Below are 27,732 nucleotides of genomic sequence, written 5' to 3' on the forward strand. Positions count from 1 at the left end.
GACGTAATATAGAATTCGTACAAGACATACCTCTTGCTAAAAGTGGTACTAGATCTGGTTTTCTAATCCACTTTCACTTTGCAGTTTTCATATGCTAAATTATAGTGTCAACTAAGCAGACATGACAAAGGAAAAGCACCAATAGAAGTTACCACAAAATCAACACTGAGCGTGGACATGCCTTCTCTCTTTCTGAAAATTACTATTGGTGCTAACAAAGCGCTTCCTGAAGTTAGCTAATTCTTTAGTGCCTGAGGAAAGCCTATGCATCAATTGTTCAATTACACACAAGTCACGATGATAAGTTATTGTTGTACAACCAAACCAGGCAACTTTTGCCATACATACGCCAGCATATTCAACCAATAAGTCACTTAGTTGGTGCACGTTGTATGTACTGCTGTCAAACAACGCTCATTGATGTTTACTCGTTCTAAGATGTTATGTAATGAATGCTTCAGTTACTTTTCATTTGTATACGATACTGATTACCATTTTAAATGAAAGACTGATAACTGAGTGTCCATGATTACCAAAAACACCGGACTTCAACTGCCTTTGGACAAATAACTCCCTGAGCTAATAATGTTTCTATTTTAGACAGGAAATAACTCATATTATTCGGAAAGTGTATTGTTTGACATTATCACACTAAATTTCACCTTTAATAAATCACAGAATGTCACCTGCGTACATAGGGATACTGTAACTTCTTCCACTAATATACACTTGAGCTCAATCCGGCCAGCATTGGACAACATTCATTAAATATTAGTTCACTGGTTGCACAGACAGTATGTTAATTTCGCGGATGCTAGTAACAGAACCAACGTAACCAATAACAACCTTGATTCTATGAGTGATGTCATCTGGACATAGCTTGCCCTTTTATTCAGAACTAGTTTATCATCATTTACCAGAATGGAGTCTTTTTATACTGACTGGTGGTTTCACTTGGAAGGCCTGTTAGCCCAGTTTTCTGGTTTTTCCAATATTAACCTGAAACTCTGTTTTTTATCCCATTTACAAGCAATTAACAAGCTCTACATAGCCTTAAAAGAACTAGGTTGACCTTCCAATCCTTTGCCATGGACCGATCACTGTGCTTAACCCAAATGATCCAAGTCCGACTTGGACTTCATTAGTTTTACAGAACTGTAGCAGAAACATTTATTGTTTTTCGTTGACTGTAATGTATGTACTGAAGTATCAGTTAAAACGGATAGTTTTGTTTATTTTACTGTACGGCAAGGTACAGGCAATTAACTGTATAGTGACCGAACATTCCACAGTCAAAGAATAAATTTTGGTTATCCATTCCAGAACTACATCTGAAAAAAGACATTATCAGCACAAAGGGTATCATAAAATCCATAAGAGGACTAGAATAGCCCACATTGGTATCCAGTGATGGTCATGGTGTAGCACAAAAATTTGTGGTTGGTAGGTTAACCGTAGCCATCATGAAGATACCTCCATAAGATCAGCCATATAATTATATGTGTGAAAGGCTTCAGAAAATGGTCGAGATTTTCTTTTACTGCACCTTTCAACCTCATATGTGTTATCTGATTTGCCTCACTCATTGTGGCGCGTGGTTATGGCCAAAGCATCTTCCCTATGACCTCTAGGTTTATTCAGGGACCCTGAATCTCATAAAAGTAGTTAACCTCTTGTCATGATGGTAGAACAACAATGCTTGCTTAGCAGTTCTGTCCAGCTTTATGTTTCATCGTGATATATGTCCAATCTTGCATGATACCTACAAGCTTCGTGAAGCCCATGGTTTTCCCATGGTTCACTTTCCTTTCCATTCAGTAATTGCTGTCCCGCCTGCTAGTGAAACAACTCTTGTTGGTTGACAAAATCTTTCTTTGATGACTGGGGTGCAGTTACTCTATCTGTTAAAAGTATGAGAGTCATATACAGACCACCCCATCTGCTCTCAGACTTGCCAGGGGCCATACTAATATGGGGACTCTCACCCTTTTTTGTTTTTCTCGAACAGAGGGCAGTTTACAAGAAAGGACAACCAACCTGGGTTCAACAGATATCGAGAGTTGGTTGTTTTTTTTCTTGTAGCTGGTGACTCGGAAAGAAGAACTATAGAGAAAATACTTGATATTTTGTGGTCACTGCATCAGAATATTCTTCTTCATTCTCAGGTAAAACGGACTTCCTTTAAGTTAAGTCCACAGAATATTTATCAATTTATTATTATTTGCCACAAATTATTTCTGTATTCTCTGACTGAGTTTGCGAGAAATGCAGAGAGGCTGGACACAATAATTGTTAGTAAGTTCACAAATACAATGCATGCGTATTAACTTGTCACAACTGGCAGTCATACTTACTGGAGAGCTCTTTCTAGCATTGATTCGACCTTATTTGTTTGAGATTGTATACCAGACTTAATAATCTTTCGTTACTTAGTTAAGTCAATAGTGTAAAACTTGGTTAGAGCAACCTGTGCTACCCACGTAACTGTCATTTCTATTGAAGCACAAGAAAAGTCAGAACCTCAAGATATCGCCTGGTAAAAACTTCTCATACTATATACAACCTTACAGTTACCTCTTCCACAGAAAGTGTGTTCGTTTAAGAGCAAAGCCACATTTAGCTATCTGCTGTGCTTTTCTTAGAGAAGTGAACCCCGACTTTTAATATTGTAAGTCCGTAGGATTACCCTTGCCTCACTGGGTGACACTACTGGGAAAAAAGGTATTATCTTAGATTAATAACACTTAAAAGTTATAACAAAAGCAACCTTCTTGACGAATATGTTTAGTGGAAACTGCACATACTACAGCATATATAATAATAAATTAAAAATGCATGGCATGTTTATATATATATATACCACAACCTTAGCTAAAATTTCGCACAACCATTCCACATATTTAAAGTTAAATTTATCTGTTTTTTTTAATCCATGAAATGAAAGAATCAATCACACCCCGCGAATTAATTTCCACAGGCATTAGTGTTCATCATTGAATCTTTAATTTAAACACATTGTTTACTTATTGTTACATTGCTGATTTAAATACAAAAAACCTTCTTTTGAGATATAACCGTGTACTTGAGAATAATTTCAGCGTCGTTGTACTGTTAAAACGAACATAATATGTCAAAACCCTTCTGTAAAAACTGTAACTTATAAAAGTACTCGTCTCGAGTAATTAAGCGAAAACGAAACCAGTAAACGTGGTGACGTTGATGTCGAGAATCTAGCCCTCGTGAACAGTGATAATTTTTTTTTAGTTTTAGTCACTAGCTGGCGCACCACTAATAATAGATTTAATGTCAGAGTACTAATAAAAATACAGGTGTCACTATTGATCTCGCTTCCCTTGATGTATAAATAAGTAGATACAATATAGAGGTAAGAAGGTTTTGTTTCTTTTGTTTTTGAATTTCGCACAAAGCTACTCGAGGGCTATCTGCGCTAGCCGTCTCTAATTTTGCGGTGTAAGACTAAAGAGAAGGCAGCTAGTCATCACCACCCACCGCCAACTCTTGGGCTACTCTTTTACCAACGAATAGTGGGATTGACCGTCACATTATAACGCCCCCACGGCTGAAAGGGCAAGCATGTTTGATGCGACGGGGAATCGAGCCCGCGACCCTCAGATTACGAGTGGAACGTCTTCACTCACCTGGCCGTGCCGGGCCGGCGCCAATGGTACTGTGAATGTGACGTTGAGAAACAAAAGTTGCGATAAACAATCATTCACTATGTCAAGCCTGAAAAAGCAAAAGACACTGCATGGGTTCTTTAAACCCATTCATGAGGCTGAACCTGATCAATCTGCTGCACCAGTCAGGTTGAATCAGAATCGTCAACTGAATTGTCAGAGTCATCACCGTGGCCTTTTTACCAGTGCTGCCACTACCTACTCAGGTCCAGTCTGGGACATTGGAAATTACATTTCTGATGACGTCAGCATTGATAAACTGGTAAGTCGACTCCTCATTATATCAATTTTGTATTAAATATCATGCAAACACTCTGATGAGTTTTAGACTGAATATTCATTGCTGCTAGTGATTGTAGGCCTACAGTCACAGGATGTTAGCCTGCTCTATGAAGTACAGCTCTAAGCCTTTCTCTTCGAGGTTATTGTACTCTCATAACAAACTTTCCTATGTGCAAAATAACTTAATTAGAACTATGTCTTTCTGTCTCTTTTAGATAAACGCTGAAACCAAAAAATGCTTCCTTGAGAATGCCTAGAAGCCAGGGAGTGATTATGTTTTCCCCAGTGTGATCCAAGAAAGCTGCGTTTTCAGCATCGTTAGCTTTCACAGTGCAGATGGCTACTGTACAGTCAACATGCAAAGGGTGCTGTCTGCAAGTACTGCTGTCTTTTTGCTCCTGATGGTGCTGGTGTTGGAAGCCAGAAATTCAGACAACTAGTGAAATTTCCATACACATACTGGAAGAAGGCTGTTGAAGACTTCAAGGCACATGCATTGAAATAGTACCACCAAGACAGCAAAGAAAAAGCTAACAATTTTCTTCAGGTCGTAAACACAAGTTCATCTGTGCACTTGCAGTTTGATGCAACTTACAAGCAAGAAATTGAACAGAACTGGAAATATTTAATGCTTATTATTAATACTGTATTGCTGTGTGGGAAACAGGGTTTAGCTTCGAGGGGAAAATATGATTCTGGTCCAATGTTTGTTGGTGAAACTGATGAGGACCCTATTAATAATGATGGGAATTTTCGGGCAATTTTGCGCTACAGGGCAAAGGGTGATGTAAAGCTTTCAGCAAGCCTTAAGAGTACAAAGAGGAATGCTACGTATCTGAGTCCTCAAATTCAAAATGAAATCATCAATGTCTGTAATACTTATGTTCTTGAAGCTTTGGTCAACAGCGTCAATGCTGCAAAGTGTTTCTCAATATAAGCTGATGAAACAACAGATATTTCAGGCATTGAACAGTTTTCCCTGTGTGTTAGATATTTGCATGCCAATGACAATTCTTTTGCAATGAGAGAAGATTTTTTGCAATTTATACCTGTTTATGATGTGACAGGCAGAAACTTGGCTGGTGTTATCATAACCAATCTGACAAAATATGGTATTGGTATGGCTTACTTGCAAGGACAAGGGTACGACGGTGCTGCCTCTATGAGTGAGAAATTCAATGGTGTCCAGAGACGCATAACTGATAAATTCCCACTTGCACCCTATGTACGCTGCAGTGCCCATTCCCTAAACTTGGCAATTTCTGATGCTTATAAACAAGTTCCTGTGCGAAATTGCATGGGAGTAATTTTTAGCATAAAAAACTTTCTCAATAAATCCAAACGAAAGCACGTTTTGACTCTTTCGGTGGAGAATAAAGCACCTGAATCGAAAAAAAAGTTTGAAAGGTCTTTGTCCCACCCGGTGGGTTGAGAGGCATGACTCAGTCATTGTCTTTTTAGAATTAATCCATGCAGTTGCAGATGCCCTTGAGACCATATCAGGTTGGCAAGACACAGATTCTGCCATACAAGCCAATCAATTGTTGTGTTCTATAACACGGCCAGAATTCATTATCACTCTACTTATCATTGCTAAATTGTTTTCCTTGAGTTTATCTCTGTACAACTTACTGCAGCAACAGAACATTGATTTAGGTGCTGCGATGCATCACGCAGAAATAGTGGAAGATTTAATTCGTTCACTCAGAAATAATACTGCGAATGAATTTAACAACATTTTCTGTGAGGCTTAAACTCTGTGTAGTGAGCTTCAAATTGACATCATAATGCCAATGCAAGCTAAAAGACAGATGCACTGGGATAACTCACAAACCACTAGCCCTGAGGAGTACTTTCGTATTGTTGTATTTGTACCATTTGTTGATCACATTGTTGTGCTGTAGGATCTGACCGTTCTGTGGTAGATCCTGATGGTAGTAGACACATGAAGTTTGTAAAGAGAATTTTGTGACTAGACAGACGGTCACTATTTGTGAAAGAAATATATAAGCTGCATCTACTGCAGCTAGTGAACTTAGGGTTTGGTACAAATCACTTGCGAACAACAGACCAAAAAATATCATAGATGCATTTGCAATGTGCAGTGCAGAAATGTTCCCAGTCATTTCTAGACTGTTGAAAGTACTTGCCACGCTGCCTGTGTCAACGAGCTCAGTGGAACGTTTGTTTTCAGCTCTCAGAAGACTCAAAACGTATTTGAGAAATACCACCACTGAAGATCAATTGAATAGCCTGGCTTCATTATACATTCACCGTGATGTTAAAGTTGAACCACACTGTGTTGTAGATGTCCTGGCAAGAACGAACAGACGTTTGAGCCTTTCATAGATATTCGATTGTATTTCTCTAGTTTTGACAATACTTGCTGTATTAAAAGAGTGTTCAATCAGAAATTTGCATTTGACCATTTGTTGTGTGTGAAATTATCTGCCATGCAATCACGGATCTTTATAAATCTTCACAGGTGGCAACTGAACTTGTCTAAAAAGTTTGGGTCCATGGGGGGTTTACCACCAACCCCCCCTTCCTTGGCTACGCTCCTGCGAGGGAGTTACTACAGAGTTACTTTCGTAGTAAAAGTCATTTATCTATCTTTTGTAGCTTATTGCTAGATGTACTTCCGCCGGGTTTCTGAAAGTATTCTATTTCAAGAGTAAATAAAACCAAAAGTAAAAGTAAAAAATACTTTCAGTTCTGCAACGTTATTTTAGTGCCTACTGATTGACAGATTACAAGCTATTGAACAGTAATGCGAGTGACGCCAACAAGTGACTCCTTCCAGGCTGCCTTTGGCGCATTTTTGGGGAATTATTTATAAATTAAAATTATATTTATTTCAACATTCTTAATTTTGTGATTAATACATATTTTGCTATTTTATTTTAAGTACATTTTTTGAAGTTGTTAATTTATTTATTATTTATATATGTTGTTTCTTGTTTTTATTTTTAACCATTCGAGAAAATAAATTGAATAAACTTTCAACAAAAGCTTTGTTTTCTCAGATATACTAATTTCTCACCCAACGTGGCTTTGACTTTTTAATCATGAAGATGTTATAATATACAGTCAATCTCACTTTTCGTTAGTAAAAAAGTATATTAAAAGTTGGTGGTTTGCAAACTTTTTTGTTAACCTAAATATGACTTATGAAGGTCGAAACGTTGTTCTCTATTTTAATAAAAGTTTTAATAACTACCAGCTGTCTCGAGATACAGTTTTATTCTCACCTTAATCTATCACTGCTAAATTAGGAACAGTTTCCGCAGGCATCCCGCCGGTAGTTTTGTGAGAAAGTACAAATAGAAACAAAGAAATAAAACATAATTTCATGTTATTTGAAAGTAAAATTCATACAAGAATGTAGAGAAATTGATACAATCCGCAACGAAATTTCCAACAATGTTATTCATTTTTCTGTTGTTTTTTCTTTCTTTTAGCCACAGGATGTTCTGCATATTTTGCATGTACAAAGCAGCTACAATGCGAAAACGATTCTACAGCCTTCTATTAGCAGTGCATTTTTGTTTATGTACGTATATCTTTATGCAATATATTAGCGTGTCAATGCAAACGAACTTGATACCAAAATAAGTTCATAGTCAAATGTGAATTGTTGTGGTATATTCACTGATAACTTATAAATGGTTTGCTTTTAGCCTAGTTATACCAATACTGTTTTCAGTTTTCACTTATTGCAGACTCCTCTCCCTGTCTGAGGGAGAGATAATATAGAAAACAAAGAGTTAAATATCACCAAGAGCTCGTAACACATAAACTGATGTCAGTTCCTATTACTCTTTTAAACTGTGTGCATTTTTACATAATCAGTTCATAGAAATGATATAATAATATGCAAAAGCAGGAGTGTTTATTTATACCTTTAAAGAGGGTTAGACGGCTCCCAGGTCCCCTGTTTATTAATGGGATTTTGTTGTACAATGGACTCCCGTATTTGAAAAAATAAACAAAAAAAAACCTTTAAGACACGCCTACAGGAACTAAATTAAAACGTTCCCTATGAATATCACAAATAAAATATTTTTTGTCTTTATTTTATTTCTAAGAAGGAAATTATTACGTCTCCATAACTCTTAGGACTGCGTCTAGTGGTTAGCGACATATATTGAGAATCAAAAGACCAAAGGTACGAACCGTGATATACATCTGAATATACGACGTGTACTTTTATTTATGATGGTGTTATAGGAGTAACATTTATTATAGTTATTTTTTAAGGCTAGACATACAGGCGGCGGGTGCAGAATATTGGTTTTCCTCCTCTGGTTAGTAGTTGTAAACTAGTAATGACTGTGCTTTAACATTAAGAATCTTTGTTCTTGTCGCTTATATCATATGCCGCTTATGTGTCTTCATTCAAGTTGAAAATATCAACTCCAACTAAGTTTCCCGTTGATAACAAGCGCAATACAATTTGGCCATAATAATTTTAAAAATGCTCGTGTCATTGAATTTTTAGAATTTTTAAATGTTTTATGAAGAGTCCAAAATGACAAGATAATAAATATTACTAGTTTCTAACCACGACATTTATTCAACTTTGCAGGTGTTAATATAAACAGAAAGTTTAATTTATTCTTGAAGCTCATAAAACTCAACAATTTTCAAAGTTATCACGGAAAAGGATGTTTGGTTAGGAAGTTGTGATGCGCTCTCTCCCAGTGACACAGTGGTATGTCTGAGGACTTATACCGCTAAAAACCGGGTTTCGATACTCATAGTGAGTAGAGCATAGATAGCTCTTTGTGTTACTTCGTAATTAATAACAGTAAACAAACAAACAATGTTTAGTTAAAGCATGAAATAAGTTCTAATAGTTACAAAAGTAACTATTTTTTTTTTTTAACGATGTATACATTATAGGATGTTGGTAAACACCATGTTATAGCAACAGAAAAATTTAAATCTTTTATATATCAAAAATTTCAGTAATAAAAGGTATGTAAATTTACATGTGTCGTTATTATTCTTAACCTTTTCAGTTTGTTTTTTTACTAAGTTTGTGAATTAATATCTCATTTAAAACATTATTATTATTATGACATATTTTTCTCACACAAAATCACCTTTTGTACGAGATTGAATCTTAGTCCTTGTCGAATGTAGGTCAGAAAACATGCGTTGAGAAGACTGGCGTGTTTTTGTTTATTTTAAGACTACAGTTTGTGTAGTGAGTTCGTGTTAAATTATAAAACAAATTGAAATTTGGGATCAGTGATAGTGATTTTTTGAAGTCATTACAAAGGTAATATTAGATCTTATGAATTATTCTATGTTAACGTTAAATGTAGTCATATGGCAAGTTTGAGCATTGTCTACGACGTAAGGGACATCATGAAATTAGTTGCCACGCCAGTAATAGTAGTAATAACTTGATATTGACATATTGCAATACCTTACAGTTATAAGAGTTTCGATTAAGTTGTTAATATAATTTTATAATTAGTATTAGTTACCCACTATCGTACAATAAAAAATGTCAACTTTTTGACTTAGCACTAACGAGATTAGTTTTTTACTGTCTTTGTAAAGTTATTTAAGAGAAAAATGGAGGTAAAAGAGAGAGAGTTTTATGTTATGCCTTAAAAGTTCAAGTAAAATAAGTGTTTGAAACGGATATATATAAGTTAATTCATTTAGATGACATGTTCAAAAACTGCTCTAGCTTCTAATGGGCTTCAAGGTTATTTAAACTATGAATTTTATTCAAAATGAACAGAAAATTTGATTTTGTTTTTGAGTTTTAGTACTAATTTGAACTAGGACTGCTACAGGTTTACAGGCACTATTTTAATTCATGTTGTTTAATGGAGTAGATTGTTAACATATACCTTTAAAAGACTCTGTTGTTATGTCATATTTGGCATTTGTAACAATTTGTTTATTAAATATTTGTTTGAAATCTTAAGACTTGGCTGTTCTAATCTAAGCATGTAAAATTGCCATATTTAATTTAATCTGGTTTCTCTCATAGGTAGAAGTTTTCTGAAGTTAAAACTGAGTTTGAGCAATTTGTAAATTTTAATGGGCTGATATTTTATCCAGTTACATATTAGTTGTCATGTCTTGAATGGAGAGAATTCCAGTTTTTACATCACTGGCTGTTAAGTTTCCTTATCTTTAAAAAATATTAATGGGGCTTACATTAAAACAGTGAAACTGAAACCTGTACATTGGAACTCTGAAACAAATTGTTTTATATACTGAACGTTTCAAAAATGTCAGAAGTAAACTTACCATCTGTCAACATGATAACTGTTGCACACCTGATTTTCTTCTAGATGGATATGTCACGTGATACTATGTCTTTTTTTTTTAGTGCCCCTCAGTAGCTTAGTGGTAATTTCAAAAGATTATAATGTTAAAAACTGGGTTTCATTATTTCCAGTTACAGCTTCCATAACTCATTATGTTATGTTGCACTTGGCAACAAGGAAACACTTTCTTAGTTAATATATTTTATCAAAATTCCTATGTTTTTAGTATGTTAATAATATTGTTTTGCTGTGATACATGTCCTTGCTTATTGTCGGACTGTTTTTAAACTAATGTAATATGTTAATTTATCTCAGATGTCAAGCTCACATAAATTTACACTGTTTAACTCTGTAATGTTGCTTTCTTTGACAGCATTGATTAGAAGGCTAATACACACACAAACAAATGAACATGAAATTTTTAAAATTTTAAAGTTATTTTTGTTTTTATGTACTTTCCATAATAAGAGCTATTTTGAATTTTAAGCTTAATGTATGGACTTAGGACTAAGCAAAATCTCCTCATGACTGGACTTCATGAGATAACATTGTGATTATAACCAAAAATATTGACACAAGCAACAGTACAAAAGTGATGAAACACAACATTATTAATGTAAATGTAAGAACAAAGTCTGTCCTCTCTAGTGGGCTGAGTTTTTGTTCTGATCCACATAGCTGTTATGCTTTGACAAGAAGTTAATAGCTTTACCTTTCACTTCAAGTGTTCATGTTTCTGTTTTGTTTTCTTGTATACTCTAAAACTCGCACTACTACCCTTTTCTACAGTTGTTCAGTTTTTTATGTGGTTCTCCCAGCTGTCTCTACAAGCATCTCTGTTTGTGAGAATCTCATGTTGATGTGGTAATGAATGAGCATGTCTATTTCAGAGTAATAATGCTACTCCATTCAAACCAAAACACTGATCACTTTTTCTGTTTCATAAGCCAGCATTCCACAAAGTGTTAAGAACACCATCCTAATGGAGAACAAATGACCTCTTGAATGAAGATAAGTCAGAAGTGCAAGGATGTAAAATTAAGAAGTTTGATATAATTTAGTAAGTAATTAACATGTATCAACTAACAAATAATTACTACAACACATTTAATGAGTATTAACTAATAAGTAATATTAACATGTATCAACTAACAAATAATTACTAAAACACATTTAACATGTATCAACTAACAAATAATTACTACAACACATTTAATGTGTATTAACTAATAAGTAATTACTACAACATATTTAACATGTATCAACTAACAAATAATTACTAAAACACATTTAATGTGTATTAACTAACAAATAATTACTACAACACATTTAACATGTATCAACTAACAAATAATTACTAAAACACATTTAATGTGTATTAACTAATAAGTAATTACTACAACACATTTAACATGTATCAACTAATAAATAATTACTACAACACATTTAATGTGTATTAACTAATAAGTAATATTAACATGTATCAACTAACAAATAATTACTACAACACGTTTAATGTGTATTAACTAACAAATAATTACTAAAACACATTTAACATGTATCAACTAACAAATAATTACTACAACACGTTTAATGTGTATTAACTAATAAGTAATTACTACAACACATTTAACATGTATCAACTAACAAATAATTACTAAAACACATTTAACATGTATCAACTAACAAATAATTACTAAAACACATTTAACATGTATCAACTAACAAATAATTACTACAACACGTTTAATGTGTATTAACTAATAAGTAATTACTACAACACATTTAACATGTATCAACTAACAAATAATTACTAAAACACATTTAACATGTATCAACTAACAAATAATTACTAAAACACATTTAATGTGTATTAACTAATAAGTAATTACTACAACACATTTAACATGTATCAACTAACAAATAATTACTACAACACATTTAACATGTATCAACTAACAAATAATTACTACAACACATTTAACATGTATCAACTAACAAATAATTACTTCAACACATTTAACATGTATCAACTAACAAATAATTACTACAACACATTTAATGTGTATTAACTAATAAGTAATATTAACATGTATCAACTAACAAATAATTACTAAAACACATTTAATGTGTATTAACTAATAAGTAATTACTACAACATATTTAACATGTATCAACTAACAAATAATTACTACAACACATTTAACATATATCAACTAACAAGTAATTACTACAACATATTTTACATGTATCAACTTACAAATAATTACTATAACACCTTTAACATGTATCAACTAACAAATAATTACTACAACATATTTAACATGTATCAACTAACAAGTAATTACAACAACACATTTAATGTGTATTAACTATTAGTTAATTACTATAACACATTTAACATGTATTAACTAACAAGTAATTACTATAACACCTTTAACATGTATCAACTAACAAATAATTACTACAACACATTTAACATGTATCAACTAACAAATAATTACTACAACACATTTAATGTGTATTAACTAATAAGTAATTACTACAACACATTTAACATGTATCAACTAGCAAATAATTACTACAACACATTTAACATGTATCAACTAAAGTAATTACTACAACACACTTAATGTGTATTAACTAATAAGTAATTACTACATGTGTATCCATGTATTAAATAGTAAGTAATCACTCCAACACATCAAGCCATGTATCAACTAAAATAATTACTACAACACATTTAACATATATCAACTAATAAGTAATTACTGCAACACATTTAACGTGTATTCGTGTGTTATACCTTGCTATTTAACTCGTTTCATTTTTTTTTTAAAAAGAGTAAGTTGCACAAGAAAACATTTATTAAAGAGTGGTGCAGAGGAAAACATTTAAGAAATGCTATTGTAAGCTATCTTAAGAGTTCTTGTGGATGAGCTCATACCATATAGTATATGCTAGATCATTAGAAGAGTTCTATACGGTTGAAAATAATTAAATCTATGCATACATCAGTTATAGTTTGTTTTATTTTTAGTGTGTGTTTTGTTTTCTTAAGAGGTTTATTATTATTGTTAAAGTGCTTGAAAAAGATATTCATAAAATCATTGAGATAAAAGGAAATAATTTGGTCCATTAGCATCATCCCACTAGGAAGTGGCAAGAAAATAGTGTTACCCAATATAAATAAATACTTTCAAATCTGTAACAAAATCTTAAAGATTTCAAGTTACTGACACACTAATAGTTCATCTACATTCTGTAAGTTTTGAAAAGAAACATAAACTGTATTGGTTTTTAATGTTGGAATTTCTGTCAAAATGTTTCTGAAAATCAAGTATGTTGATAATTTGTATGTTTTAATTGATTAAAAGGTTTTTAGAAATTGCTTTTTACAATCAGAATCAGTTTCCTACCATATTTATTTTCAAATCCATTTCTTAGAAATAATCTTATGCTTTTAATGATTCATAGTTCTTTGATTTCCTTCCAGACATATGACTTATTATAATTATTCTTCATTGCTGTGGTAATTCTTCCATATGTGATGTTGAGACTCTTTCTTGTCAAAATGTCTACTGTATTTATTGGACTTGGTTTTCATTGTTATATTAAATGGCATCTTTCACTTTAAGTGTAAAGCTTGGTTTACATTATTGATTTTCTTTGTGTGTCTTTATTTCTTTTCTTTCACTAGTTTTTTATGGTAATTAATTCTGATACAACATGTAATTGGTTAATGTTATTCTGTCTTCATATCATAAAGATATATTATTTATTTCTTGAAGGATTCAATTTTCTGTTCTGCTGAATAATACATGATAGAATTTCAGTATCCTTGAGAAAAGTGAGTGTTAGGGACATCAGTTTGATTATTACACCAGCAGTTTTAGAAACATCTTTATTTAACAGATATGGAGTTTTAAAATACATTGTGTTATTAATAGTCTTGTTGTATCATTGTTTGTCTTCCAGCTAGTTATAGATTTCTATGCTACCAGTCTGAAGACAAGTCCACCAGTCTTCATACAGATATTTTGGTCTTGACTTGGTTTTCAACATTAAACGAATGGCAAGTATGGAAATAGCTGCCACTAAACGACAACATATCGATGATGTTGAAGACGTTAACGGTGAAAACAATATTCCAATTGATGATATCGACAACGAAGAAGGCTCTCTCATGAAGAAACAACCATATGCTGAAGAACGTCTCAAACGAAAAGCTAAGAGACCATCCAAGTTTCTTTGTGACCACAAAGGATCAGGTGAAGGACAAGATATAAAAGAAGAGAAGGTGCTTGGTAAACTGTCGAAAAATAGCAGACGGCCAAGAAATATATATGGAAGAGGATTGCCGAAGAAAGGTAGGACCACAAAGAAAATAAGCATCTCATTACTTGGTTTGTGATAGGATTGAACACAGATCATTTAACTTCTTTTTAGTATCAAATTCAAGTGTTTGTTTGTTGAAAAATGAAACACAATAAGAAACCTGATAGTGAGGTTCCTATGAAATTAAACCATTCCTACTTTGTATGTGAACATTGAGTTGCATGTTTTCTCAAAGATGAATTTTACTACAGAAGACATTGTAAATCTAAATGAGTCCTCTCTATAAAAACCCATTTCCAATTCACATTTGAAGAAAGAAGTTCTATATGTTGAAAGTGTTAGGTGATTTCCTATTGTGATTTGTCTTTCTAGTTTATTTCAGAAGGAAAAAGTTCTTTCTTCTGATACAATGCTTATATCCTCTCATAAGAGTAGTTATTTTTGTTCAGTGCTACCTCCTATGTGCAAACATTTTGTTTATGTATGCCATAAGCCTTCTGCTTGGAATCTTCCAATTCCAACATGTTTTTCATGCAACTTGTCATGCATCACCTCTAAACCAATAAGAAAATGCTACGCTCACGTGATGCAAGTGGCTCCTCTACCGAATCCTCACTTCTTATTTAGGGTACACATTTTGTGCTAAGTGCTTCCCATGCAACACTTCCTTTAATTTTCTCTTGAAGTTTCTTTTTTTTTTATATGTATACTTCAAACGATTTTCTACCAGTTTATCATTTCTCTGTTTCTACATCAGCAATTGATTTTCTACCAGTTTATCATTGCTCTGTTTCTACAGTCAGCAATTGATTTTCTACCAGTTTATCATTTCTCTGTTTCTACATCAGCAATTGATTTTCTACCAGTTTATCATTGCTCTGTTTCTACAGTCAGCAATTGATTTTCTACCAGTTTATCATTTCTCTGTTTCTACAGTCAGCAATTGATTTTCTACCAGTTTATCATTTCTCTGTTTCTACAGTCAGCAATCGATTTTCTACCAGTTTATCATTTCTCTGTTTCTACAGTCAGCAATCGATTTTCTACCAGTTTATCATTGCTCTGTTTCTACAGTCAGCAATCCATTTTCTACCAGTTTATCATTGCTCTGTTTATACAGTCAGCAATCCATTTTCTACCAGTTTATCATTACTCTGTTTCTACAGTCAGCAATTTAATTTGCATTTTGTGAGGTCAGTGCTGCCACTTCAGCTTCATGATCATGTTGTTTCAACTACGAATACTTTCTTTTGTCTGGGTCATTTACAATGTTATCACCCATTGCCAGCAGTGCCAGTGACTACCCAGTGGGTTCTGATCCAATAGGAGTTTCACTTTTGGATTTTCTATCTCAATGGTTTTTTTTTGTCAATAGGTGTCACGGGTTCTTTCAGGGGATTTAACTATCAGTTTTCTTTTCCCACCTCCCATTTCTCCTTACCCTGATTCCTTTCCTCCTCCTTGAGAACCGATGAAGGTTTTTATTCGCATCTTTCCATCGTTCCAAAGAAGACTGGAAATTGAAGACCGGTCATTGATTTATCAAATGTTTTGTTGCATTGTTCAAGTTCACTATGGAGTCCTTTCTCACCCTGAGATAGGCATTTTATCCAGGGTCATAGAGGACAAAAATGGATGCCTCAGATGATTTCCTCCACATCCCAATTGCACTTCAGTCTTGATGTTTTACCTTTGGTTTGTTCATCTCAGGACAGTTTACTGATTTCAAGCATTCCCCTTCAGACTTTTGCCTTGACCCAACATGTGTTTGGCCTTTTGCTCATCATATTCAAACTCTGGAGATGAGATTTCATTATTATATGTATCAGTGACTCACTTTAGCTCATTTTGAGTTGAAGTCAGCCAAAACTGGTTAAGGATAAATGAATATCTAGGTTTTAAAAACCTATCTAACTTTTACCTTCTCATATTAATGTCTACTAGTTATGTCATAGCTGATAACCATGGGCTTTGGCCTTTCCATATGCATTTCTTTAAATATTTACTGTTTTGTAAGGCAAGTTCAATTTAGTTAAACCAAGTGACCTTAAAATCTCTGTCACTCTCAAAAATTGTGCATCAGAATTTAGACAAAAAAGTTTAACTGTATGACAACATACTTAAAACTTGTTAATAAAATTAAAAAATATTCTTAATTACAAGTTTTGTCTTTATAGAAATATGCGTGTTCTTTTATGTAATGTATTATTATTTTTGCTTTGTCGTGTAGGGGGAGCTGGTGGTAAAGGTACATGGGGAAAACCAGGAAGTGAACTTATTGTAGAAGAGGAGGATATTAATGGAGATTCCCATGATCCCAACTATGATTCCGAGAGCCAGGTTAGAATTTTTATGTTGATGGTGTGGGAAACTTAACAGTTAGTGTAACCCAAAATATATCATTTTGGTAATTTTGTTATTGGATGTGAATACCCCAAGTTAAACTAATTAAGATATGTTTTATGTGTGTTTGATTTTTCATTGGATGAGCATAATAAATTATTTGACAGTCAGTTTTTAAGTATATAACGACATTTAAATGAACAAAACAAACCCCTCCAAAGAAATCAACAAAGTTGCATAAATTATAGGTTTTGTTGTCTGAAACAAGACATGTACAAAACATGTTCTGAACTATGAAAATCAACAGTTAATATGGCAGTCTTTATAGAAAGTTGAAAGTAGTTCATCAAATGGTATTTACGTCCTACTCAGAATTTCTTATACTTACCATCCAGTTACAAGTATGTGACTTCTGTATATGTCAATATAGTTTGAAAATTTCGTGTTACTGCACGTGTCACATTGCTGGTCTAGGTAAATTTAAATTAAAGTATCAGAGTTACCAACACCATCACACAAAGTTATCTGTGAGCTTGTTTGCTCGCATAAACAGCTGATTGCCTAACCTGTGTCATGACAAGTAAGAATAGGGCCTGAGTTTGAAAGTATTTCTTTATTGGTTAAAAATCAAAGGACTAGTATTAGGCACAAAACAGTGGAAATTATTATAGACTTGACATGTATTCCAACAAACCCTCACAAAACTCTTTTTTGTGGGTACTTTTGAGTGTTAGTGTGATGGTGTCTGTTAAATCTGAAGGACTGTGTCATATGGCTCAGAACAGTGGAAGAGGCACTCATGTTCCCATGTGTCGAAATTACTTTTTAGTGTCAATGGTTGTGAGTTGATATTCTGTTTTGTAAATGTTAGTAAAATCACTTTCAATATTCTGTTTCATAAACATTAATAGTATTGCATTTATTACATTTTGAGAATGTTACTAACATGTCACTCATGCATACTTGGTGATTATCAGAACAATAAAGCATTTATACATTTTTAAATTATTATTTTATAAAAGCCATATGAAACTGTTTATAGATAGAACATGCATATGAAATGACGTGTAAGTGAGATTTCTTTCTTGTGATTTCTGTAATATATCTGAAAATTAATACAGTGGATTAGTGACATTGATGGTTAAGTTGGTATGAAACAATTATTTATTAATGACTTATTTTAATTAGTACAAATAAACTATCTATTAGGAATGTGTAATGTGTAAAGTTGTAATTATTATACTTACAGGACAGCTGTGAGTTTGAAGCAATTGTTCCAGAAATGACCGAGGAAGATTTTGAGCGAACTGCAGACTCGATTCTTCATGAATACTTTGAACATGGAGATACAAATGAGGTTGCTGTAAGTTTACGAACAAGACACCTATGTGTTGTTGATCTTTGCAACTTTGATCATTTTATCAAGTGAAGACAGTCTATACAGTACAAAGTTCTGATATAGTTATGAGAATGTTGTATATTCATCTTTTCAAAACTGATTTAGTTTTAAGTTTTATGGAATGTACATGTTAAATGTGAATTTATTAATAGAAGTAAAGAACATGCAACAGCAAATAATTTTTTACTGATTTCTAACCAACAGTTAGAACAGAAGAACAAAACAAACAAACTGTGACAAAGAAGGAAACAAGTGTAGAAGTGATGAAAGATATTCCAAAATTACTAATTTATTTTGTAAATAGACCCATTTCCTTTCACTGCACTTTCTTATTATGTCGATACTTTCATAATTTGGACATTACGTAAAACAGTAATCTTTGAAAGGTTAGACTCTTTTGATCTAATGTTTGTATTTGTTTTTTGTATTTATGTGGACATAGGATTTCATTATTTAATATAACTATTAGAAATAGTTCAGCAGTAATTAATGCTATTGTAAGATAAGTAAATATTTACTGTTCCTTGTCTCTCTAAGGTTAGGCTGGAAATATATTTGTATTTGACATTCTTCTGACAGAGTGGAATCACCTGATGGTATTACCTTTTACTAATTATAATTTCAACATTAATTGTAATTACTTTTCTTTGATAAGTGTATTTTTTTTGTTGATTGACATCAGTGTGGAGTTTGAATCTGAATGTTATTGGATTAACTCTGTGGAGCTATTAATGAATTAATTTTTTTTGCTATTTGTGCACAAACTTGTTTGTAGGTCCATACTGCTGGTTAAAATGTTGTTAATAGCATACCAGTTACAAAATTGGTGCAGTTAATTTCATTAATTGTTACTGAAATCTTTGTACATCTTACATAGAAAATGAGTCATTTCAGCCAAGGTTTTGGTCAGTCCTTCACATCAAGTGTTGAAGCTGTATGCGATATGAGTCCTGTTGGTAGTGAATAACATAAAAACAAACTGGTAATTTGAGGATAATACAAAAGAACAGACTTTATATTTTATGAGCTGGTTAATTAAAGTGACTCTGAATGCATTTATTAATTTTTAAACATTAAAACATCAACTCTTCATTAAATGTCATCTGTAACCATTCCAGTGTACTGATGCACAATAGCTGTGCAACACCAGCATGACATGTCCAAATTAAGTATTGACTCAGCTCTGTTTTGCACAAGTTGCAGCAATGAAAATATTTCCCAACAGAGACCATCTTTGTTGGGATTGACTTTATTTTAATGTTAAAAACTTGAATTACTTTTAATAATTTTAATCCTTAAGGTAGTTGATAATTATATATTTTAAGCAAATTACTGAAATCTTGTACGTTGTATTTTTGTAAAATATTAGATCCATCTTAAATGTTTTATGATGTAATTCTGATTTTTAACACACACTCACACACACAACAGGCATAGTGGCTCAGTGGATTCACACTTTGGACTTGCAGATGGACCTGTGCAAGTTCAAAGTTGTTCTGAATCATGTTACTAGTTCCTTGAACAAGACAGTGTACCACTTGTTCCAGCTGTATGCTGCGTACCATCAGTTAGCTGGAGGTTAACCCATGATGGACTGGCATCCCATCAAGGGGAATGTATTGCTGTTCACATCTGCCCCTTGGAGTTTGAAAGCACCAACCTTATGTGTCTTACAAAAGTGTAACGAGAGTTTAACAAACACATGTGCACACACTTGCACATATGTAACCATCATGGTAAAGCATGCATATTTATTGTTAAGTATGAAAACACCTGTATCTTGATACTGTATTATTGTTTTCAAGTCATTAGTTTCTGATAATCAAGTAAATTTATTTCTGACATTACACTCTTACAGATGATTCTCCAGCAGTTAAACTTGGGTTCCTTCCGACCTCGACTTTTAGAAATGATGATAAACCTGGCCATGGAGAGGAAGCCTTCACATAGAGAAATGACTTCTGTTCTTCTGTCAGACTTGTATGGAAGAGTGCTGGCAGAGGAGGACATTGAACAAGGCTTTGATAACCTCATCAACAGCTTAGGTGACCTTGTGCTGGACATTCCTGATGCTCCAACAGTAAGTTATCAGTAACAAATTGATTAGGCTGTTACAAATAAAATAGTATTATTACCCATGTTAATTCATTTTTGTTGCTAAGCTGCATAACTCCAGAGGTTTCTATGGATGTCATTCTTGTTTAATAAGAACTTTCTATGATTGATTTTCTCTAAGTATTTTGTGTACCACTTGGTACAAGACCCAAATCTTGTTGCATCTTACTTACTTATACATTAGTCTTTAATTTAGTCTCTTACTTTAAGCAAGTTCTTCAGACTTACAATACTCTATTAGTTCTTTATAGATTTCTTTAAATTTTTTTGTACAATAAAAAAACATTAAAGTAGGCTTAACTTGAGGTTTGTGATAATATTTTTTACTTGTATAAAAATCATTTAACCCTTATGCTTTGTGCTCAGTTAAAGTGACCATCAGTTTCTACACTACAACTTTTAATGTTTTGAGTGTCTTCACAAAACTCGGCAAGCTTTCAGTTCTCTTTACGAAGATTTTTACAAAAATGCTTCTGTGAACATGTCGAGTCAGAATGTTGACTGCTATAGTCCAGAGAGATTTTGATATTAACATTAGAAATAATTTTTGTAATCTGAAAATTCTGAAGTTTCATTTGAATGTCTAACATGTCCTGGATAAATATTAAACTGTTGTTTTTTTTAAGGTAGAGCTTTCTCTTTCATTTGTTGTTTCCTCTATCCTAAAAACCACCACAAAATAAATAGTATAACGTGCTGAACTTGTAACTTGTAACTGTTGTCATTTACCTTAAATAGTATAACGTGCTGAACTTGTAACGTGTAACTGTTGTTGTTTATCCTAAATAGCATAATGTGCTGAACTCGTAACAGTATATATCTTTTATATTGAATTGTATTGTTTTATTGCTCTATGAAGTACGTCAAGCTTATAATCCTGCCACACAAGTAATAAATCACTTGGCAAATGCACAGCTCACAATATTATAGTGAACATACCTTTATTTATTTAATCCTACAAGTTCCTAATTTTTATGTTTCAGCTACTTTTATGATAATAAGTAAAGAATAAATGTGAAAAACAACAAATAAAATGCTTTCCTGGACTTGTTTTATTTATGCTGTCAACTGTCAAGGAAAGTTATGCTTACTTTTTTATACTAATAGTACCAGTACACAAAATATTTATTTAATTAAATAACATACTTAAGAATACAGAAATAATAATAATAACTCACAAAGCAAACAATGTCCTCTAAGTATTATTTCTAGCTTTCTAACCCTGCGATAAGAACCTTTAATAAAAATTCAGCTGAACTTTTTGATATGAATATCGTGAAAAGTTTTAAACTGTACATAAAACAACATTGACTCCATAAATAAATAAAATTGAAAGCTATAAAAATTATGCTTTGCCTGAGTAATGTCTATATTATAATAAGTAATTTACATGCCATTACATACTTCTCAGAAAATTGGTAAATAAATTAGAAAAAGGGAAGACCTTGGAAACAAATATTGCAGTTATAATACTAGGGGAGACTCAGAAGTCTTTTATACTTGATTATAAGATTAAGAACTTAAAACACATCAACATTTCATTTATTAACTAGGTTTTGGTGCCAGGTTAATTCAGGTACAGCAGTAATAAAGTAGTTTTATGAAATTTAGAATACGACTCTAACAGTCAGGACATGTGTACTTTGATCTACCTGAAACTAGAGAATTAATGCCTCTTTGTGTAAATATTTATGTATTGTTTCATTTTTAGAATGAAAATGCTTTAGGTCTATAAAAAATATGTTTAGTGAGCTGGCTGTGTTATTTCACATCTTAGAAAGGAACAAAGATCTGTTTGTTAATCTAGTCAAAACATATTTAGATGTTAGGAAACTTTGTTGCACGAGCTGTTGCTGATGATTGCATCCCACCAAAGTTTGTTTATGGATACAGGGGCAAGTTAGAAGATGAATACTCCAGGTAAAAATCTCTCTTTACTAACTAAGTTGTTATGAAAGTAGGTGGCTTAAACATATTTTTCTCTTGGCTTTAATTAACATCCATTTTTAGTAGTTACAGTTCAAAATCAAACTTACTTTCAAATAAACCACTCCATATAAATATTTGGTAAACATTTCTTTCTTATCCTCAAGTATTTGGTGTATTAATAACATTGCTGGGAAAATTAATTCATGATTATTTTGATTACTTTCAGATTTCTTCAATTTTCTTACGGTTCTCATGAACGTGCTGTATGTGTGTAGGTGTGTGTGAGTATATATATATATATATATATATATATATATATATATTATTTATTTTTAGGGCAGCATTGGAACATGCTGAGACTCTTCTGAGCATGAAACATGGTCTTGTTCGATTGGATAATGTCTGGGGAGAAGGTGGGGGAATGAGACCTGTGCAGTACCTCATCAATAAGGTTGTGTGTGAATACATTTATCCTCATTTTATGATAAGAAACAATGTAATATGGTACCAATGTTGATGTTATTTCTCCAGTTGGAGTGTAGTTTTTAAGTTCTAGTGTGGAAAATAATTTATCAATATTCTTCGCAACATATGCAGACTAGAAGATTTGACTGAAGAAGAAACATGAAAGTGTTAAACCTTGTGCCCATTTAAATGTGGTGTTATGCTATTGTGGATTTTATGGTGTTTTGTATTTTCCTATTAACAGAATCTCGAACTTTTGTCCAAAACTATGAAACTACTTCATATCAGGTGAACATCTCCAGTGGCAACCTTCAAACCCAGAAGTTGCTTTTCATTCTATAGAGAATCAAAATATATTTGTGAAATGGACAAGACAGTTTGAATTCATAATCTATATACCTCATCAAGATCAGTTTTTATATAAAATGTTGTACTCAAAAAATGAACTACTTATCATGTATGCCCGTATGAAAAGCTTTCATTAGCTCTCATGGTAAACTGACAGACACTGGGAATCAAGTATAATACAAGTTTGTTTATGAACACTTCTCTCTGTTTTGTTTTTAAATCTATTTAGTAATACATGACTGTTTATCTTCAGTGTATTACAACCAGTCCTCTCTAATTTGTCTGTAAATTTAGGTGATAGGACAGAAATGCTTTCATCAAGTGGTAATAACCACATTCTTCTGCTTTGTTTCTAGATGCAGTTATTGTTGCAGGAGTATTTATCATCAGGTGATATTAATGAAGCCACAAGATGTCTTCAAGAACTGGAAGTTCCACATTTCCATCATGAACTCATTTATGAAGTAAGTTTTTTAATTCATGTGCTTGTACTAAAATACCTACACATGATATTTAGTAAAGAAAAGTTTATCTTTCCATAACATGATATACTTTATAGTGTGAAGCAGGTACTTAGGTTTTTGTCAATATGTGTTAGTCCAAGAAAATGATCTATACTGTTGATTTCTTAAAATTGTGTTTGATTTGTATATCGTACCATGTGTAGTAAAATTATTTATTTTTAAATGTCAGGTTACAAATATGTAAGTGATTTGCAAAATGTTTTATTATTAACCCATAACATGTTATTGGTTTTGTTTTTTGTCTATTCAGGCTGTGGTGATGGTTATTGAAGATATGGGGGAACGTGCCATGGACCTGATGTGCAAACTTTTGAAGTCCTTGGCTGCAAGTGTTATAGTAACACCAGATCAGATGAAACGAGTAAGCATGAAGATTGATTGTTTGAAGAGCACCATGTTGAACATACTGTTAATAAACATTCAAATATCTTATGACTTGGACTTTGAGTATATCTACTGTATGTAATTTAGATCTTGTAATTTATGCAATGTCTTACATTTCTAATCTTGTAGAAAGAAACTAAGAAAAAAATGGAGTCAGCTGTAAAAATTAAACATCTTCAACTAGTAATCGTTACATAACATTGCTGTATGATCAGAGATTAAAACCATGTCAGAATGTGGCTTTTAGTACCACGATAATGAGCTATAAACTGTTACGCAGATTGTGTACTGCACAATGAGCTTTAGAAGCTTTCATCTATCTGTCTATGTTAGCCTGGCTTGGCCAAGTGGTTAAGGCTCTTGACTCGTAACCCGAGGGTCGTGGGTTCGAATCCAGGTTGCACCAAACATGCTTGCTCTTTCAGCCGTGGAGGTGTTATAATGTTACGGCCAATCCCACAATTCTTTGGTAAAAGAGTAGCCCAAGAGTTGGTGGTGGGTGGTGATGTCTAGCTGCCTTCTCTCTAGTCTTACACTGCTAAATTAGGGACGGCTAGCACAGATGGCCCTCGTGTAGCTTTGTGTGAACTTCAAAACAAACAAAATGTTCATGTCTGTGGTCTTTTCATTTTGCTTTATTTGGCTACTGTGATATAAAATCTTAGCATATTGTAATACAACAGTTTTTTTTTGTGGAAGTTTGTTACGAATGTTTTAGTTATTAAGAATTTTTTGTTTGAACTTTTATTTGGGGGGTAATCTATTACTGTTAAAGGGAGTTTCTGAATAATACTGGTTGCTATTGCCAAGGTATTAAGATTGGTTGTAGTCTGTCATGAGGTAGTAGGCAGAAAAGGAATAAACATTCCCCAAATAATTAGTGCTTATTGATGGAGTCAGTTTGTAGTCCAATCCCAACTACCACTTGATGGAGTCAGTTTGTATTCCAACCCTGACTACCACTTGATGGAGTCGGTTTGTATTCCAACCCCGATTACCACTTGATGGAGTCAGTTTGTATTCTAACCCCGATTACCACTTGATGGAGTCATCTTGTATTCTTAACATAATTATTAGGTCACGAACACAACACATTTAGTCAAAAAAATATTTTGTAACAAAGATAATTCATTAAAAGCTATAACCTTATCACTTCTTATCAAAGTGGTTTGGATATTAGTTTTGTTTGTGGTGTATCAACCCTATTGTGCATTTACCATAAGCGTCCAAACATTTTTATTGTGGCAGGGCCTTGAAAGAGTATATGAAGAAATGCCTGACCTTTGTATAGATGTTCCACCTGCTTATAGCATTTTAGACAAGTTTGTCAACAAGTGTCATTCTTCTGGTTTTGTGGATGACGAATTGGTGAAGAAGTTACCCAGTAGGTGAGCAAGAAGATGTTACTTACAAGTGTTACATGTTAAGTCTGATGATTATATAGATTTTCAAAGTGAATTATTTCAACATGACAACATTTTTACATTTAATTAGTGAAAACTTTCTGCTGTGAAAATCAAAAATGTTGTTTTATGCTATATTTTTAAAACCATACAAAACATTTGTTCTTGTTTAAAACCATTGAGTGAAAGTCTCAACTTCATGTGAGAATGTTACACTGAAGTATTTCTCAAACCTCGTGAATTTAACATCTTCGAAACTAAGACAGTTTAATGATGAACTTTAGGTTAACCACTTAAAAATTTCAACTTATTTGTTCTCTGCAGCAGTTCATTACTATTGTACAGTAGTATTCTGTGAATATAGTTATTTTTATAAAGATTATTTCTAGATCAAGTCATGACAGTATTATATTTGTTTATGGAAGCAAATTATGCTGATATAATAATAAACTGAGAAATAATGTATTATTATTAGCATAACAAAGTGGTCTTATAAAGAGCATACAAAATGTTGTGACAGCACTTTGCTCTGTCTGTCTGTCTTCTGAAGAAAACTTGTAACATATTCCTCAAAATAAAATCATTTTATTTTACTTATGAATAGTTTTATGTTAGTTTACCATCACAGTTTCATAATAGACTAGTTATGATATTTCTATGTAAAAGGAAATTTTTATTTAATGTGAGTTGATTTTGTTTTAGGGGCCGTAAAAGATTTGTCTCGGAAGGGGATGGTGGCTGTGTGAAGGAAAGTGCAAATTAAGGAGGAATTGAAACATACCTCGTGTTTACTCATATATATTGTTAGTTTTTTGTTTTTGTTTTACGGGGAACTGGTGTTCCAGATTTTACTTCTTTTTTGTAGATGACAATTCATATATTGTCAGGAAGATTTCATTATATGTTTGAGCCATGTACTGTATGGATATCTCTCAGAAATGAAAGCAGTTTTGTCCTAATAGAAATGTGAATGACATATTGGAAGCTACACCTATCCAACATAGTATTGTTAATCAAAAAGTTTGAATTGTAAAGTTATTGTTGATAATTATTGTTTGATTACAAATAATAATAAATTTTTCTTAAATTGTGGATATGGTAACTGTATTAAATTCTGGTTGTCAGTAAAACATACTGAATAAGTAATATTTTAACTGGAAAGCATAAAACTTTCTTTTGAGCTTCTACTGTGAAATTTTTGTTTCCATAATTATTGTATATTCTCAAAACAAGGTGTGGTTGGTTTCTAGACAATATAAGGAAATAGTTTAAGCATGAAATTAGAAGAGAAATATAATGAAAGTAACTGAAAATTGTGGTATGCAAGTTGTCACCTTGTTTTAGATAATTCCTAAACATTTAAAAACACTTTTTGTATGCATGTGAGACTGTTTTCTGACTTGCACGTTACACTACACAGGTTGACTGAAATAGAGCTGTTAATAGAAGTGTACATATAACTTACGTTGAAGTTACAAGTCGTAACATAATCTATCAAATACAGTAAGTTCAGAATAACCCAAACTTAGCTCATTGTGAGAAGTGTAATGATTTTGAGTGTTAATTTTTTTGGGTATCTAATTATGAGTGTTTACAGTATGTGTTTACATATGCATCTATATGTAAGTGGTTTTTGAAACTTGTAGTTTAACAACACCATTAAGAAATTTTAACATTAGAAATTGGAAGAAATCAATAAGAGTAAGTTTTTACTATTGCAAAAATATTTGTTTAGTCACAATGATAAGATTTTTGGCAGAAAACTGAAGCTCAAATATAATTTTGGTGTATTTGCTCTTAATTTTTTGTAACTTGTTATTTCTTTGTTGACCTATATTCTTGGGAAATTAAAATGTGTGTTCTTCTGTTGGAAAAACTTGTAACAGGTCGTCTTCTTTGATTAACTTTTTCTTACATTCTCTAATAACTTTTCTTGAGTATGAGATTGTAGTGAACTGTGGTAAACAAATACTTTGGCATGTATTTAAAGCTTTTTTTCTTGGTTTATTTGAATGTTGTTAATAAAATAAAAACATAACTTCAATAATTATGTGTTTATTGTTTTTGAAGAGCTTACTACAAATGTAACATGAACTTTATTTTAGAGGTTGAGTACCTTATATTATACTGTGTCAACATGTCATTGCATTCAGTGTTGGTATATCCAGGCATGGTCTATTTGATGTCTGTGTATCTTGATGGTAG

The 27,732-nt window shown here is 32.6% G+C and overlaps 1 protein-coding gene across 3 annotated transcripts; it reads left to right on the forward strand.

Annotated features, from left to right (window-relative positions):
• The first annotated feature begins 9,086 nt into the window (after nucleotides 1-9,086).
• Nucleotides 9,087-27,574, forward strand: LOC143257346 (programmed cell death protein 4-like). 3 transcript variants are annotated; one of them, XM_076515875.1, is made up of 12 exons: nucleotides 9,110-9,267; nucleotides 11,231-11,339; nucleotides 14,258-14,649; nucleotides 16,848-16,957; nucleotides 18,210-18,323; nucleotides 20,218-20,439; nucleotides 22,297-22,394; nucleotides 22,740-22,854; nucleotides 23,573-23,680; nucleotides 23,991-24,101; nucleotides 25,373-25,512; nucleotides 26,230-27,574. In XM_076515875.1, the coding sequence occupies exons 3-12, from the start codon at nucleotides 14,352-14,354 to the stop codon at nucleotides 26,288-26,290; spliced, it is 1,377 nt and encodes a 458-aa protein (XP_076371990.1). In that variant the 5' UTR covers nucleotides 9,110-9,267; nucleotides 11,231-11,339; nucleotides 14,258-14,351; the 3' UTR covers nucleotides 26,291-27,574. The 3 variants fall into 3 exon arrangements, with proteins under 3 accessions (XP_076371989.1, XP_076371990.1, XP_076371991.1); XM_076515876.1 differs by having other exon boundaries at nucleotides 9,111-9,267; nucleotides 11,227-11,339; XM_076515874.1 differs by lacking the exon at nucleotides 11,231-11,339 and having other exon boundaries at nucleotides 9,087-9,267.
• Nucleotides 27,575-27,732: the final 158 nt, after the last annotated feature.

The sequence above is a fragment of the Tachypleus tridentatus genome, chromosome 7 (genome assembly GCF_004210375.1).
Source record: "Tachypleus tridentatus isolate NWPU-2018 chromosome 7, ASM421037v1, whole genome shotgun sequence".
In the NCBI taxonomy this organism is placed as follows: domain Eukaryota; kingdom Metazoa; phylum Arthropoda; class Merostomata; order Xiphosura; family Limulidae; genus Tachypleus; species Tachypleus tridentatus.

Coding starts and splice junctions, on each gene's coding strand:
- LOC143257346 (XM_076515874.1), top strand. CDS start 14,352: ATGGCAAGTATGGAAATAGCTGCCACTAAACGACAACATATCGATGAT. Junction 18,324..20,217: donor GAGATACAAATGAGGTTGCT/GTAAGTTTACGA, acceptor ACACTCTTACAG/ATGATTCTCCAGCAGTTAAA. Junction 24,102..25,372: donor CACCAGATCAGATGAAACGA/GTAAGCATGAAG, acceptor TTATTGTGGCAG/GGCCTTGAAAGAGTATATGA.